Genomic DNA, 16,789 nt, shown 5'->3' on the forward strand with positions numbered 1-16,789 from the left:
TACATATCAGATTCCTCGCTACAGCTCGGAGCTTTATTTATTACGGGGGTATGTAGCCAGGGCCTCATGTTCTGACTCCCTTCTATTAAAGCAGAATCAAAGCTACCAAGGCATTTTATTGCCAATAGATTAGCTGTAATATTGCAAGATAGAATGCTATATTTATTCTGTAAAATGCTATAACATACCTGAGTAAAAATCTCTAGAAACTCTCTATTTATTTAGGATAGCAGCTGCAGTATTAGCTTGCTGTGACATCACTTCCTGCCTGAGTCTTTCCCAGCTCTGGGCTCAGATTACAGCCGAGGGGAGAGAGGAGCCAACTGAGCATGCTCAAGCCCTAGCCCTGGAGGTGTAAGCTGAAAACAGGAAGTCTGATACACAAGCCCATGAGTACACAATAGAAGGAAAGAAATGCAGTGTTTTTTTTCGACATAGGACTCAGAGCAGCATTACTTTGAGGGTTTACTGGAATATTTAGGTGGACCTTTCTGATAAAGCTTACTTAGTTTTAACCTTTCCTTCTCCTTTCAAAGGGAACATATAGCCCCCTTTCTGACATGAACACTTTCAGTTGGGCAAATGTAGAAAAGCTGTATCTTTCTTGAGTGTAGCAGGGATTAATAACATTGTTCATAACATTAGAGGAGGTAATAGAACTGATTTATTTAAAAAAAGGCTAGATGGATTTTTCATTTACGGACCAGACAACCATTCGGGTTGAAATTTGAATTTGATGTCTCTTGTTTCACTAAATGAAACCTTTATTATTTATTTGTATTTTAAGCATTGTTATGTATTATTTACTTTGTATATTTACATAGTGTTTAAACAGTTGCGTTTCAATAGTGAGCCAATAGAGGTAATGATATACAGAAGGCTATTGGTTGACAGTATAAACTCCGCCCATCTGATTTCTAATTGCCTAATTTTCCTTGGATTATCTACAAGAATTTAGCCTTTAGTGTGTCCTTTTGTGACACGAAAGACGTAAGGATTTCTGTTTTTATACATAATGTAAAATAAAAGATTTTGTACTATGTACATTTTCGGCTTCTGTATACTACTCCTTGGTGTTCCAGATCGATGCCTGCCTTCTATTACAAATTCCTATGTAGAAAAGGTGCATAAACTCTATCTGAACTACCAGAACTATATATTTTAAATTTAAAAAGACATTCCAAGTCCCGACGTTCACAAAGAGCATCTTTTTTGCGGGACTGCTGATCAGAAATAGCTCAAAACCTGGGTCGCTGGGATTACACAAGTTTGTCAGTTACATGTGGGCTTTTAAAGTGTGGAAGTTATTTGGCCTGACTTTTATGCTCTTTCCCTACATCTGGTTTGTGTTATGTTTGGAGAAATTGTGGCTAAACCCACAACAACATGATGCTGCCTGCTCCCTGCAGTTAAACATGGCGTTAGATGAGCTGTAAAGTTGGCAGCCTTCTTGTGCAAGACTTTGGTAAATACTGAGTATGAAAGTAGATTGCCATCTCCTTCAAAGAACCAGACACGCTTCTTACTTGGCTGAAACTGTATTCCTAAAAAGGTGTTGCCCCAGGTCCATATCTGTTATTGCTTATCTGTCATTACTGCCTTTTTTTGATTCCTCTTTTTTTGCTGGGTTTCCCTAGGTGTCCTTGCTAGAATATCGCAAGAGAAAACAGGAGGCAAAAGAGGTGACTTCTTCCCCGGGTAGAGACTTGTTTCGATGTGTGGGGACCCCAACTCGCCAGAGCAGTAATGGGTCCTTATCTGACACAGACATGTCAAGTTCCCTGCACCTTCAAGCCCAGTCGTCTCCACATAGCGGCTTCTCTTCTCCTGCCCATCCCTCAATGCCTCAGATAGAGGACGTCAGCCCTCCAGACACAAAGACTTCAGGATCGTCCATGTCTCACTGCAAGCACTCTGAGAACATCAGCAGCAGGTGGTAGGTGGTCTCTAACACAAAAAGTCTCTTCCAGGATCCTTATATGTTTTCTTGTGCATGGATCAGGTTTACATCCATTTGTTCTTTAAATTTCCAGGATGGTCCCAACTTCAGTGGAAAGGCTGCGAGAGGGGCAGGGCATTCTGGAACGGGCTCTACGCAGGTCACACCTTGGAGAACCTTCCCCTTCCAGAGACAACAGTGCAGATAGAGACCCAGGTAAATGGCCTAAATATAACACTAGACAAAATCATGCTTCCCTTTAGATTTCCCAGGGGTAAATAATGGTTTTATTATGATTACTTTAGCCTTTATGCAACACTGGTATAAAGGCACAGGGAATGCTGTATTTATTGTAGCATGAACAGATAAAAAATATTTAGGGATAGATTTAGAATTTTATGATCTTGTTTGAAACATTTTATTTTGCTTTTTCGTAGTCTTGCCTTTGTGTTTGCATAGAATTTCAAATAATCCAATGGCTCTAATACACTGCTTCTCCACACAGAGGAGGGAGACCCAGAGATACCTAGCATGGCTGTCACCAAAGGACCAAGTGTTTATAGCCCTTCCAGATACAGTTACCAGGTAAAATGAATACATTTGCCATGTATTATCATTAATTATTCATGTTTCTTGTGTTCAGAATTCAACAAATCTCAAGCAGTTTGGCTGTGTCAAATAGTTTAGGGAGGTGGACAGCAAGCAGGCAGAAAGCAGGGGTAAGTTTGGGAAGGCAGAAGATAAAACATAAGTGGCAAGCATGGAAAGCCAGGGTGTAGAGTCCTACAACTGGTTGGGTACGGGTATCACTTTCAGGTGCAGGTATAGACGTGGCTCTGCGGGTTTGCGCGTCAGGTTGTGGGTCTTCTCAATACAAAGTTTTACCCCTGTACCTATGTTTTTAAAACTTTCTGACCACGCCTACTTCCAATGATGTCCCTTCCGGTATACAATGACAGCACTTCCTGTTTGTTCATGGTCAGTGGGTTAAGGATCGGGTTAGGATAAGGCATTTGTGGGTTGGGTAGCGGGTCCAAGAGGGTTCCACACAGGACTCTACCAGGGTGTGCTTTGGAAAAGGCAAACAGAAAGTTATTGGTGTGTGTGCAGTGAGGCTACAATAAAGTTCAATTATGGATTGGCTGGAAGCATAAGGGAATTTAGGTTATACATTGTAGATCATAATACATATGCAGGCATCATCTTATACCCAGTATCATCTACTAGAGCTTCCTACCTTATGTCTGCATTTGTTTTACAGCAAGTCCTCCAGTGTGACAGTCCACAACCAGAGTCCCTCAACCTCCTTTCTCAGAGTTCATCCCCCTTCCGAGGACCCGCAGCACAGTCCCTCGGCTACAGCTATCGGACACCTCAAAGAGCAGGACATACGACAGCTGATTCCTCCGTAATTTCCGGCTCCTATTCAAGCCCTGCTCACACTGCTTCCGCGGACTCCCCAACCACCCAGTGTTCAGGTGGTTCTGGCTATTATAACAGTCAGCAGCTTTACGGGAGCAATGCCGGCACAAGCCAGCCAAGGAAGAGCTTCCATCACAGAGGCCCCAGCTGTGAGGCAAGTCCGGCTCAGTTGCTCAGGACAGACTCTCTACCCACAGACTCTCAGCCCAGCACTGGGGCATCTAGCAACTCCAGCACCACACAAGGATCAAGATCAGACTCACGAACTATTACGCTGCCCAGCCCTGGACACCAAAGTTCCAGGATATCTGCAATGTCCAGTCCCCCACAACGTGTGACTGGGGTGCAACAGTACAGGCTGCAGCAGGTTCAAGGATCAGGAGTGAAGTCTCAGACTGGCTTTTCCTAGAACTGATAATTCAGAGAGAACCAGGACAGGACAGCACTAGCCCATCAGCCATTCCGATTCCCTCCACAAGATGGGTGGGTTTATTAATGGCTCTGGCCAGCACCTAAGCAGCTGGGTTGTATGAGTCTTAGACTTGAAGCAGGTGGAAAGTAGCCTTGTGAGTATCGTACACCCCTACTTCCCACACACAAACATTGCAGAGACTTTGCAAACCATGATCACAGGAACGATGCGAATATTTAGCATCATGCAATTATTTTTTTTTCTTTTGTGTCACCAGAAATCTCCTAGTCTCTTGTGCAGTAAGGACAATTTTTTTTTACATGATTAAAAAAAAAAAAAAAAGAATTCTTCAAATTAAAAGTGAAATTCAAAGGGGGTAGGAGAAGGGGTTTAAAGAAGCACCTATTTTTGTAGCATCGGGTTATAACATGTTGGGGGGCGGGAAGGGGGCAACAACATTTATGGGTGGGCTGGCATCTTTTATGGCCGTTCATTCCGGGCACACACACGTTTGTACACCCTTCGCTCTGTTCTGGGGGTCACCACTTCTGATTGGATGTAGCATTGATGCAGAGAATTACTGAAGTGAAACTATGGTTTTGCTTTTGTTTTATTTGTTGTTGCTGGGTTTTTTTTTTTTTTTAAATTCTATTTTTATTATGATATATACAGAACAGATAGCGTTGTAAATCTGTGAGAAATTGTAAGTTTCCGTGTTTAGCAATTTTTACCAAAAAGCTATAAATCCCAGCAAACTGCATGAAACTGAAGTTTTCCTCCAAATCCAATTAATGGCCACTTTACTCTTTCATTTCTAAAGAATTGTACTTCCTACAGGGCAATGCCTATCCTAGCACAGTTTGTGTCTTTCTGTGCAGACTGAAAAATCCTAGCGTTGTCTGCTCTGGAGAGTGTCATAGGCTCTGTTTGATAGGCCATAATCCCAGTTTTGCCTGGTCCTTATTTTAGCTTCCTGTAGTGGGGATCTAAATCAGAGGGAATACAGAAGATTTACGCCTAGTCACCCAGGGAGATCATAACTGGGCCAGTGGTTCCAAACTGTGGGGTTGCCTTTCCCACAACGGTGAGCTTTTTGGAGAATGCCTGTTTGCTCTCCTTCATACACTTGAAACCAGTATAAAGGTCAGTTAGAGTGATATTAGTCTGAATGCTGCCCTGGATATTCTAGGAAATATGGCTGATATACCTCTATCCGTAAATTTACTATGAGCTATGGTGCGTCCTGACCAAATGTTGAAACTCCAAGATGAGCTGAAGAAATCAACAACCACTGGCTTAGGCAAGGTAACAGTAATAGGAACTGAGTGACAGTTGCAAACTGATATTTTATGCATCAATTTCTTCTATTTTTTCTTTAGAATCTTCATTGGAGAAGAAATTGAAGGTATAGTGGCCCTTAAATGCCTATGGGATATGTGTGCAGAATAACTAAACACCAGCAAGGTGGCAGTTGGAAGATTATCTGCCTGTTGCCCCTTTAGCAGAGGAGACTATTGAAAGTCAGCAGAGGGACAAGATAATTGGCCAATCTAAAAGCTGCCCTAATGCCGAATGCTGAAGAATTGTGCAAAAGCTGGTAGTTTTAAGGCTAAATGTTTGCTGATAGCAGTGAAACGCGTAGGCAGGGTGTGGTATTTATATATAAATTCCAATAAATATATAAATTCCAAGGGATGCCAGCACTCACGAAAAAATGAATAAATACGCCTGGGTGCAAGATCAAGGAGAACATTTACAAAACAGAGAAAAAGATCAGCACTCACAGGTCTTAGAAAAATAAATAATAATTTATTAAAGAATAAATAATAATTTATTAAAGAACTATGGACTAATGTTTCGGCCCTTCCAGAGCCTTTCTCAAAGTTAAATACACATGTTGGCGGGAACAAACAACAATGGTTACGTATATGTGTCGTCATCTAATAAGCGACTATCTTCCAAACATCACACTGGTGTCACAGTTTACAATCCATAAAAGGTTAAAACTTACCCATATATACATTAAGTGAATAATTTCCTAAATGTATCATAATATCAAGTGAGACTAAAAACAAAACATATATGTAACATTATTGACTCTATTAGTAACTTTGTATCTTTTCACATAAAGGATCACTCAATATAAGTTATATAGTTTCCTTATATTGAGTGATCCTTTATGTGAAAGATACAAAGTTACTAATTACTAGAGTCAATAATGTACACACCAGTGTGATGTTTGGAAAATAGTCGCTTATTAGATGACGACACATATACCTAACCATTGTTGTTTTTTCCCGCCAACATGTGTATTTAAACAACTTTCACTGTTTGTTCAGTACTTTGAGAAAGGCTCTGGAAGGGCCGAAACGTTCGTCCATAGTTCTTTAATAAATTATTTATTTTCCTAAGACCTGTGAGTTTCTCTGTATATATATATATATATATATATATATATATATATATATATATATATATCTGATACTGTACTATACACACTCTAAAGCAAGTGTATTTGCTCTGTAAAAGGTTCATCCATGGTGTTGCTTACCCCTCAATCCCCCCTGTCCAACAATGTTGAGTTTTTAATTATTTTTTCTCCAAATTCTGAATGCTGTGTTGGTATGAAGGAGATGGCAGTTACAGAAGGCCCTTGTTCAGTTTTTTTTTTTACCCTAAGTTTCTTGCCGAATCTTTCAATCAGATAAAATACCATTGGGGGGGATGCCAAGTGTCTGCTGACTAGGGCTTTGGTAAAGGTTTTCTTTTACTTACCCTTTGTTTTTAGGAAATACACAGTGACCTCATAGGTTCAGAACACAACCCATGAATGCATTGGCCTCCTTAACCCATAAGTGGTACAGTGTGTACCCTCTTTGCTGTCCAACTAATGCCAAGGCACAAATGGATCAGACCGACTTGTTCCTATGTGTATACAGGGAGACAAAGGAAAACGTACCCATAGCCAAACACTGAACATAATATCTCTTGTTGGGCTGCTCTTTTTTGCACCATTGTTAAAAATACTTTTAGGTTAGGTGCACTTATGTACAAGCCCTTCGGGATATTTGAATATGTTCAGCCCCATTGTCCAATGTGTTTATGGCTCCAGCCAGAAACAGACCTGATGTAGAGCACAAGCTTTATCCAATGGCTCAAGTTGGCACCAAAACATGAATTTATATGGTTTTTGAGTAGCACCACTCCCTAAAGTACAGGTATGGGACCGGTCATTGAGAATGCTCGGAACCTGGGGTTTTACAGATAACACATCTTTCTGTAATTTGAATCTTCCTACTAGAAGATTACGTAAACATTATATAAACCCAATAGGCTGGTTTTGCTTCCAATAAGGATTAACGGTATCAAATTATTGTTTATTACAGAGAAAAAGGAAATTATTTTGTAAAATTTGGATAAAATCAAGACAGCCTTTCTGTAATTTGTTGCTTACTTGATAATGGGTTTCTGGATAAAGGATCCCATACCTGTACAATGCATTCCAAGCAGAAGTGGACACAGTGTGAGGCTGTTGTAGCTATGTTCTGTGTCAGGCTGAGCTGTCTGAGTATCAGAGGCTCTACCTTTGGGCAATTCCCATCAGCCCTTTCTGTTTCCACCTCAAACTATATAACATGTACCTCTGTCTACTACATTTAATTTTCAGGTGGGCCCTGGGGTGACAAGTCAAGTCCTGACTAGATCCATAAGACAGTTTCTTTTTTTTTATATTTCTTTATTTAATTTAATTAGTTTTTCCAAACAAAAAGACATAGTAAATACAATATACAAAAACAATAACCAAGAAAAGAAAATAACAAGACAGTTTCTTTGCCCGATGGCCATAATTGTAGCAGGTACAGACGCAGGAGCAGTGCACTTGGTGGATTCTTTTACGATTTTTAGCACTGCTGGAACAGCCCAGACCTTGTATTTACATCTGTAAACCGATATCAATGCACATCATTAATGTGCCAAGTCAAGAAATGGAAAACTTCTCATGACTGGTTTGTTGGCTGGATTGTAGAGTCTTATTGAGCCATGAACATCTATAGTTATCATTTATGCCCAGTGTGTCCATGTGTACACAAACGTGAAATAGACTGTACAGGTATGGGACCTGTTATCCACAATGCTCGGGGACCCGTTTGTTTCCAAATGAGGGATGTTTCTGTAATTTGGATCTTCATACCTTGTCTACTAGAAAATCATAAAAACATTAAATAAACCCAATAGGCTGGTTTTGCTTCCAATAAGGATTAATTATATCTTAGTTGGGATCAAGTACAAGCTACTGCTTTATTATTACAGACAAAAAGGAAATCATTTTAAAAAATAGGGATTATTTGGATGTAATGGAGTCTATAAGAGACAGCCTTCCTATAATTCGAAGCTTTCTGGATAACGGGTGTCCAGATAGCAGATCCCATACCTGGACTAGGCTTGTGTCACATACTGCAGTTCAAGTGGAGAAAGTATCCGGTAATTCCTGAGAAATCATTTTACATTAGATCTAAGAAGTATTTTGGATATAGAGGGTTTGTGGCTTTATGCTCCACGGAGCTCTGGTCACAGGTTGTTATGGTGACGCGTCAGTGCCTGGATTAAATCTTTTTAGAACCCAATGTTATTGGGAAAACAGAATTTATGTTCCTCCTTAATGAAAGAATTATTTGTAACATTTATAAAGATCTTATCAACAGAAAATACAGTTGTATTTAAGGGGTCGTACACACCCTTCAGATCCCTACTGTGCCCTGTGTCTATACTGCTGTGGGTATTTACACACACTCATGTGCATTGGGAGAGCGGATATATAACCACATATTTGTGGGGTGCATTGTATTGAAATAAAGTCATACAAGAACAACTCTAATGAAGCTCATAAACAGCTTTGGGTAAGGGCACACGCTGCTATTTTGGGAAATCAGTCGCCCAGGGACAAATCACTTCTTCGGGCTAATAATCTCCTCGAACTGCCTGCCGGCTAGACTTGAAATTGCCGGCGGGATGGCATTCTGAGCGCTTTGTTTTCCAAAGTTGCCTCACGAGGAAAACCAAAGCGATCCAACTGCCATCCCGCCGGCAATTTAGATTCTAGCCAGCGGGAAGGCAGTTTGGGGAGATAAGTCGCCCGAAGAAGAATCGATTTGTCGCTGGGCAACTAATCTCCCAAAATAGCAGCGTGTGCCCTGACCCGTAAAAGTTGTGCACCTTTGAGTTAACTTTTAGTATGATATAGAGAGTGATATTCTGAGACAATTTGCAATTTGTTTTATTTGTGGTTTTTGAGTTTGTTTTTTTATTCAGCATCTCCAGTTTGCAGTTTTGCCAATCTGGTTGCCAGGGTCCAAATTACCCTAGCAACCATGCATTGATTCGAATAAGAGACTGGAATGTCAATCTGGAAAGGGCCTGGATGAGTAATGAAAAAATAGCAGTAGCAAGAAATGTGTAGTGTTAGAGCATTTGTTTTTAGGTGGGGTGAGTGACTTCCATTCGAAAGTTGGAAAGAGTCAGAAGAAGACGGCAAATAAAGCAAAAACTATATTAAAAAACTAAATAATGAAGACCAATTGAAAAGTTGCCATTCTACAACATCTTAAAAGTTAACTTAAAGGTGAACCAACCCTTTAAAGGGCCACATTGAAGTTCTTTAGGCATGTGAGAGATACCAGTATAAACCCGCACTTTTAATGCCTTAGAAAAGGGACCCAGAAACAGATTACCATTCTGGTTGTCAGAAAGGGAGAAGGTTTGTATGAACTGATGTGAATGTTATAAAGGAAACTCTTTCTACAAGGAGCAACCTGTGGTTTACATTAGGGATGCACCGAATCCAGGATTCGAGCTTTTTCTGCAAGATTTCCGATTTGACCGAATCCTTGTGTCTGGCCGAACCAAATCTGAATTTGCATATGCAAATTAGGGGCGGGAAGGTGAAATCACTTGACTTTTCATCACAAAATAAGGAAGTAAAAAAAAATCCCACTTTTTCTCCTTGTCCCTAATTTGCATATTCAAATAAGAATTTGGTTCGGTATTCTGCCAAATCTTTCACAAAGGAAAGGGTTATTCCCTAGTTTCCATTAAGGGCAGAAACAGACGGTCAGATTCGGGGAGATTAGCTGCCCAGCGACATCTCCTGTTCTTCGTGGCAATTAATCTCCCTGAACTGCCTTTCCGCCGGCGCTTTGTTTTACGAAGTTGCCCAAAGTTTCCTCGTGAGGCAACTCCGAAAAACAAAGCGCTCCAAGTGCCATCCCGCCGGCGATAACATTCTAACTGGCGGGGAGGCACTTTTGGGAGATAAGTTGCTGGGCGACTAATCTCCCCGAATCTGACCGTGTTTCTCTGCCCTAAACCACCGCATCCAATGCCTTCCCCCCCCCCGCCGCTGTGCATTTGGTGTGACCCACTGTAGCCGAAGGCTTTTGCTCCCTGCCTTCCCCACCCGTTTTTCCATAGACGGATCCTGCTAGTACTGCCGTATAAACTGATTTGTGTAATGATCTTACAGGCATTATGTCTTCTTTAAGGCAGTTCATGTTTGGGGTTTTAACTACAAAAAACACCGAATTCCTGTCCCCATACCGTTGGTATTCCTATGAATGTAAACTGTTATCTTCCAGTCAAATGGCTCATTCACCCTCTGCCCCGGGTGAGGTCAAACATCACCCCATGGGCAGCCACCTCTCTTCCTCCGAGCAATATCAGGCAGTTGGAGATTTTTATTTATCTGGTTTTATATTCAGTTATATGCTAGCTCATAATGCAGACGTTATAATCCTCGGTGCTACAATGACTTTCTCCTTTCCTTTTCAGACAAGATAACGCTGTGAGTCTTTACCTCTTCCCTCTCACTCCTTATCTCCGTCTTTTCTCCCTCTCCAGATCTTCAAAGCGCAGTTGTCTTTTTGGGGTTTATTTTTTTTTAATGTTTTACGGTGACTGTTACAAAATGTTTATTTTCTTTCTCCGTTGAAATAGGAATCAGGTGTCCCTTGGATTAGGAGGGAGAGATTTTAATCATTATTGAGACAAGTATAAATTCATTATTATTATTTTTTGTTCTTAAAAAAAAAAATTGCACAAAAAAAATGGAAAAAAATAAATAAAACTTGTCGCCTCTTTTCCAAAGCTGTACAACTGTGAGACTGGTTAGGGATGGAAATTGTATCACCCTTGTTTTGGGTCTTCTTGTATACTGTATATTATGTGTGTAGAAACAACACAGGGTTTAAATGGCAGGGACCTCTTTGCACTTCGCTTCACGCTATGACGCATCGCCTCAAAACGACTGGGATCTTTGGGGTTCCCCCCCCCCAGTCGGCAGAATCGAACCTAAATAAGGCTCATGGCGTGCGGCGTGGGAAAGAGGTGCCTGCAGTTTCATCACTCGCGTGCGGTTTTTACACAACGATGTAACATTTGATCTTTCAAAAGAGATGTAATAATTTTGATAATAAAATACTTACCTTAAGAAATGAACTTGTTTTGTGTAAATGCGATTGAGAACGAAGTACGACAATGAAGAGGTTTACTTTCCTTCAGATTATCAGGACACCTGCCTGACCAACATCTCATTCCCAAATAAAGGGGATTAATATGAAGTTCCTCCTCCCTTTGCTGCTCCTGTAGGAGGGTCCCACTAGATGTTGGAACATTGTTCCATTCGTTGCTTCCATTCAGCCAAAAGAGCATTAATGAGATTGGGCACTGATATTTGGGATCAGGCTCCCAGTTTGGGTTCCGATTCATCTCACAGTTGGATTGTGGTCAGAATTCTGTGCAGCCCAGTCAGGTTCTTCCACTTCCATCTAACTATAGCTGGTCATACACTATAAGATACGCTCATTTTGTAAGGTCGCCAAACAAGTGGACCTTCCCCCTATAATGGCCACCAAAAGGGGACAATAGGCTAATCCGATCTTTCAGCCCCATGACCAAACAATCTAATTATGACGGGCATGAATAGTCATGGCCACCTTAACTCTCTACAGACCTTGGGCATGGAGTATTATTCTGGAATATGAAATGGCCTGTTCCAAACTTTTGCCAGAAAGTAGAAAGCATGAAATTGTCAAGAAAGTCATGGTACAGTTAAGCCTTAAAGGTGAAACAAACCCTTTAGCAGAAAAACGCCTAGATGCCCCTAACTTTTTAATTACCCCTCGGGAGAGTCACAGCATTGGAGTTCACCGCAGCCATCTTCTGGGTCTTCGGTAAGCTGAGACGAAGAACCGGCAAAGCGGCGCATGCACAGTTGGAGCAATTTACCGGTTTGCGCCAAAATGGATGGAAATTGCCGGAAGAAGACACGAAGACCCAGAAGATGGCTGCCGTGAACTCCGATGCTGTGACTGCACTGAGGAGTAAGTAAAAAGTTAGGGGCAGCTAGGCTGGGGGGGGAGGAGGGATGGGGGGGTAGGAGGTAGGGTTTTTTTTGGGTAAAGGGTTTGTTTCTCCTTTAAACTGAGCTGTTCACTTTTGAGTTATCTTTTAGTATGATGTAGAACAGGGCAGTCCCCAACCTTTTTTACCCGTGAGCCACATTCAAATGTAAAAAAAAGTTTGAGAGCAACATAAGCAGTCAAAAAGCTGGTAATGACAAATATGGGTTGTGATTGGCTATAGGTAGCCCCTATGTGATCTGGCAGCCTACAAGAGGCTCTGTTTGGCAGAACATATGGTTTTATACAACTAAACCTTGCCTTCAAGTCAAGAATTCAAAGAGAAGCACCTGCTTTGAGGCCACTGGGAGCAACATACAAGGGGTCAGAGAGCAACATGTTGCTTATGAGCCACTGGTTGGGGATCACTGATGTAGAGAGTAGTGATGTGCGGGTCCAGACTTTTAGGACCCACAGTGGACCCTAACCCACTCTCACACAACCTGTCTTGTCCTCTATTTAAAGACCCATGCCCAACCCGCTGCACAGTGACATCACGAAAGGGGTGGGGCAGGAGCGATTCTATAAATGAAGGAGCTGGAAGCTGGCAGTGCAGCTCGAAGCTTTGATGCAGCAGCAATCTTCACTTGCTATGGATTATTTATTATTTGTAGTTTTTTAATTATTTCACTCTGTGTTTATCATCTCTCCAGTTTGGAGTTTCCAGTTTCTGGTTGCTAGGGTCCAAGTGGTTTGAATGAGAGACTGATGTATGAATAGGAGAAGATCCGAATAAGAACATAAGTTATACAAAGTAAGAATAACAATAAAATTATAGCTTCACAGAGCAGTAGTTTTTTTTACTCCTGTTGTCACCTACCTCCATTTGAAAGCTGGAAAAAGTCAGAAGAAGGCAAATAATCCAAAAACTATAAAAAAAATTAAAAACAATACACAATGAAGGCCGGTTGAAAAGTTGCTTAGAATTGGTCATTCTATAACATACTAAAAGCTAACCTAAAGGTAAATCACCCTTTAAAATGTTCTTTTTCTGGAACCAAAGGATCAAGCCAAAACCATATGGAACGCATTTTAGGACATCCTCAGGGGATATTGAACTCCAATGCAATCTCATAAGTCAGAGGAATCATAAGGCAGCATCGCCTGCTTTTTCTCTCACCCATCCTCAAAGGCTGACGTCACACCTCAGTCCTGGGTCCTCCCTCCTCAGCCTTCAGCCATCAGTTCTTCCTCCTCAGCCCTCCCTCCTCAGGCATCACCCCTCCCTCCTTGGTCCTCAGTACAAACGCTCCCAGTCCTAGGCCCTCCCTCCTCAGCCATCAGCCTGGTTGAGGAGCTGAGGTCTGAGGCGGTAGGGCTGAAAGCTGAGGAGGGAGGGCTGAGGATGGAGAGTGTTTGTACTGAGGACCGAGGGGGAGGGCTGAGGAATGAGCCACCAAGGGGGAGATTGCAACAACATATGTGGGCAGCACGGAGGTGTGACTGAAGCCTCTTCGGATCAGTGAGTAAAATAAGAGGCGAGTCTCCATACTTCTTCATTAGGAGAGCGCACGCAGGAGCATGTTCTCCTGAATGCGTTCCCGTAAAACCAACCAACACATGGCAATGCATATGGTGATGAACATTTCTTATACTGTTGTCCAGGGTTGTCCAGATACTTTTGGCCATGCAGTGTAAATACAGACAAGTGCATGCTGGCCAATGATTCTTATTAAATTTCATCTAAATTTGAGCTGGGCACATGGCAGTTGGCCTGTATGCAAATTTGTGAATTTGAGAGACTGCTCCACCACCTTTATTAAAATGAACATGTCCTACTGATCTTCCCATTTGTTAAAACTAGGCAAACTTACCTTCCGAATGTTATACTGCATTAAAGGAGAAACAAACCCTTAATAAAAAAAGCCCGTACCTGCCTACCCTACATAGACCCCCCTCCCTCCTCCCCCTAAGCCTCCCCTCCCCCTAAGCCCCTTAATAAAAAAAGCCCGTACCCCCCTACCCTACATAGACCCCCTTCCCTCCTACCCCTAAGCCTAGCTGCCCCCCGGGCTTCAGTATTCTTCGGGAATGAGACCGACGATTAAGCAATTTTCGTCAGTTTTGGCGCATGTGCAGTTGTCTCGAAACAGACAATTGGTCCAACTGCGCATTAGCCAATTCCTGGTCTCATTCCGAAAATTACCGAAGAGAAGAAGATGGCGCCCGTGAACTCCGCTGGACAGAATCTGCATGGAAGGGTAAGTCAAGAGTTAGGGGCATTTGCCCAGTGGGGTGGGGCAGCTAGGCTGGGGGGAGCAGGGAGGAGGGTCTATGTAGGCTAGGTGGGTATGTTTTTTTTTAATTAAGAACAGAACAGAGTCAGGGAAGAACCACATCTGTTTGCGACAAATCGATTCAATATGTAAGAGAGGAGGCTACTGCCCGCGGCAGGGCTGAAATCAGCCAGTTGATTTCAGCTAGCTGAGTTCGGCCCCTGTGTGACCCTAAAAGAGAACAAAAGCTCCCCCTCTTACTGTACATGGACAAATCATACGTCCTATTTACTCCTAATTTACCCTGGTGATTTATAAGGCTTAAGCAAGGAGGGGTAACTACATACAACATGGCTGAGCGGTAGAGTAATGCCCATTCATACACTGGCTGTCAGGATCTTAGAGAAGTCCCTCTGTTCCTGCTATAAGTTAGGGGCCCCCAGGATCTGAGGCATGGGAGACCTCTGTAAGAGGAGTTGACTCAACAATGGAAAATAAATCCTATGCTGTAAGTGACACGGTAAAACGCCAATTTATAAGCAAGATGCTTGGACTCTGGACCGGTTAAAGTCAACATTTCCTCACCAAGGCAGAAGATAAAGGAATTTAGCCAGCTTCAATGGATTGTGGGTAACATAATACAATTATCACTTTTAGGTTTTTTGCCTTCTAGTTTTTATGCATCCTGGTGCACCCATCCCGTCAGGGCATTGTCACCCATTGTCAGTGAGCACCAAGGGGCAGTATAGAGCACTAAGTTATCATGGTAGCACCATTGATCCATATTCCCTTCCAGACTCTTTTGGTTCTCTTCCTTCTTAGCTCACAACAAGGTCACATATGGTGGTAATAGCCCCTCTGCTATAGTTCCAGTGATATCCAAGATGGCAAATAAGCATTCACCTTCAAATGTCGCCTAGTTGGCCATCAAACAGGACCCACTCTTCCACTGTCTTGGGCATCTCCAAAGAGGTCCCCAACAAATGTGGGAACCACTGGCCCAAGGGGACATCTAATAACAAAAGAACATGTTACGGTAAGATGTGCTCAGTTAACTGCTATGGTGCCCCTTGGAGGCAAGTTCTGTCTCTGCAACAGTTATAAATAATCCCACCTGTGCAACTGTCACCAATTAATCGAATGTGTGGGTTGGTTTTTATACCGAAGTGACAGTGAATTGATCTGAGACTGATGTTATGATCAGCTGCTGGAACATGATGCATAACCCAGCTAACGAACGCGTGTAATTACCATCTGTACACGCCAGTCTATTACATGTGACGTGATCTCTTGCTCCTGGGAGAATTCGCTTGAATTAACCCCCACTCCCTGCTGTGCCTACTTTCTGGCTAACCCACCTCCACACCGTGTGCTGACAGAGCAGGGAGCCAGCATCAGCATCGTTATGGCAACCACTGCAAAGTTTCCATGGCAACAGCAATGTGCCTATAGCAACCTAATTATTCTTCTCTGTTTAAGGCCTGAAATGAATTTAAAGCAATTAATACAGTTGTGAACGTGTTTGTGTCCTGGGATGTATTATTATCATAATCATTATTTACCTACAGACGCAGTATCTGTCATAGAGATTCTCCCTAAAGGTACCATGATAAGGCCTGAGATTAATACCACTGAGCTAAACCTGATACTTGAAAAAACACAGCAGAGTGACCATCTTTTCTGTATCTAAAACTCTGTTATTTGCTTAAAAAGGCCTGATGTTGGGCAGCCATTGCACAAGGGGGCTTGACCCAAGACAACATGGAAACCTTGGATCTTTGGAGCCCTGCACCCATGGGTGTTGGACTAAAAACATAACTAAGTTATGACCAGCATCTGACCCCTCCCAGATGATCAACCCTTGTGTAAAGAGCACGGATCAGTCAAGGGGACCTTTTTTTTAGAGTGTCACCTTGCCCTAAAATGATGCCTGCAAAGCTGTAGGTGTGCTTAGCTGAAGGATAAATTCTGTAGATAAATTCTGGATCAGGTTAGTATGGGATATTGAGAGTCATCTACTCAGGGTTGCACTGGCCTACCAAGGTATTAGGAGAAATACTGGTGGCCCTGGCTTTAATGGGCCCACTGCCCCAGGTTCTGATGCAAAGTTTGGTGCTAGATATTAAGACAAATTATCGTTGAGTATGGGCCAGGAGATCAGGTCCTCTGGTGGGTCCAAGGGCACTTGGAGACTTGGCGATTGCACTTGGAGAAAACATTGTCCAGTATTTGTATATAGGCTGCATCTTCAAGGGAGATATGAGTGTTGTTATATCAATATCTTGAGACCGCACATTGTCTGCCCCTGAGCAAACACTTGAGATTTAGATCATAGATCTAACTCTCT

At 42.3% G+C, this 16,789-nt stretch overlaps 1 protein-coding gene across 9 annotated transcripts in view; it reads left to right on the plus strand.

The window, feature by feature from the left end:
• The window catches only part of setd5.L (SET domain containing 5 L homeolog), an 82,037-nt gene extending 75,464 nt beyond the window's left edge, over positions 1-6,573 (plus strand). For 8 of the 9 annotated variants that reach the window (XM_018259147.2, XM_018259146.2, XM_018259153.2 and 5 more), the window contains 4 exons: positions 1,638-1,936; positions 2,034-2,155; positions 2,445-2,524; positions 3,201-6,573. In XM_018259147.2, coding sequence (XP_018114636.1) covers positions 1,638-1,936; positions 2,034-2,155; positions 2,445-2,524; positions 3,201-3,770 — 1,071 coding nt within the window. In that variant the 3' untranslated portion in view covers positions 3,771-6,573. Of the gene's footprint in view, positions 1-1,637; positions 1,937-2,033; positions 2,156-2,376; positions 2,525-3,200 lie in introns of all 9 variants that reach the window. The other variant, XM_018259154.2, reaches the window with a different exon arrangement.
• The last annotated feature ends 10,216 nt before the right edge of the window (positions 6,574-16,789 follow it).

Source organism: Xenopus laevis, chromosome 4L (genome assembly GCF_017654675.1).
Source record: "Xenopus laevis strain J_2021 chromosome 4L, Xenopus_laevis_v10.1, whole genome shotgun sequence".
In the NCBI taxonomy this organism is placed as follows: Eukaryota; Metazoa; Chordata; class Amphibia; order Anura; family Pipidae; genus Xenopus; species Xenopus laevis.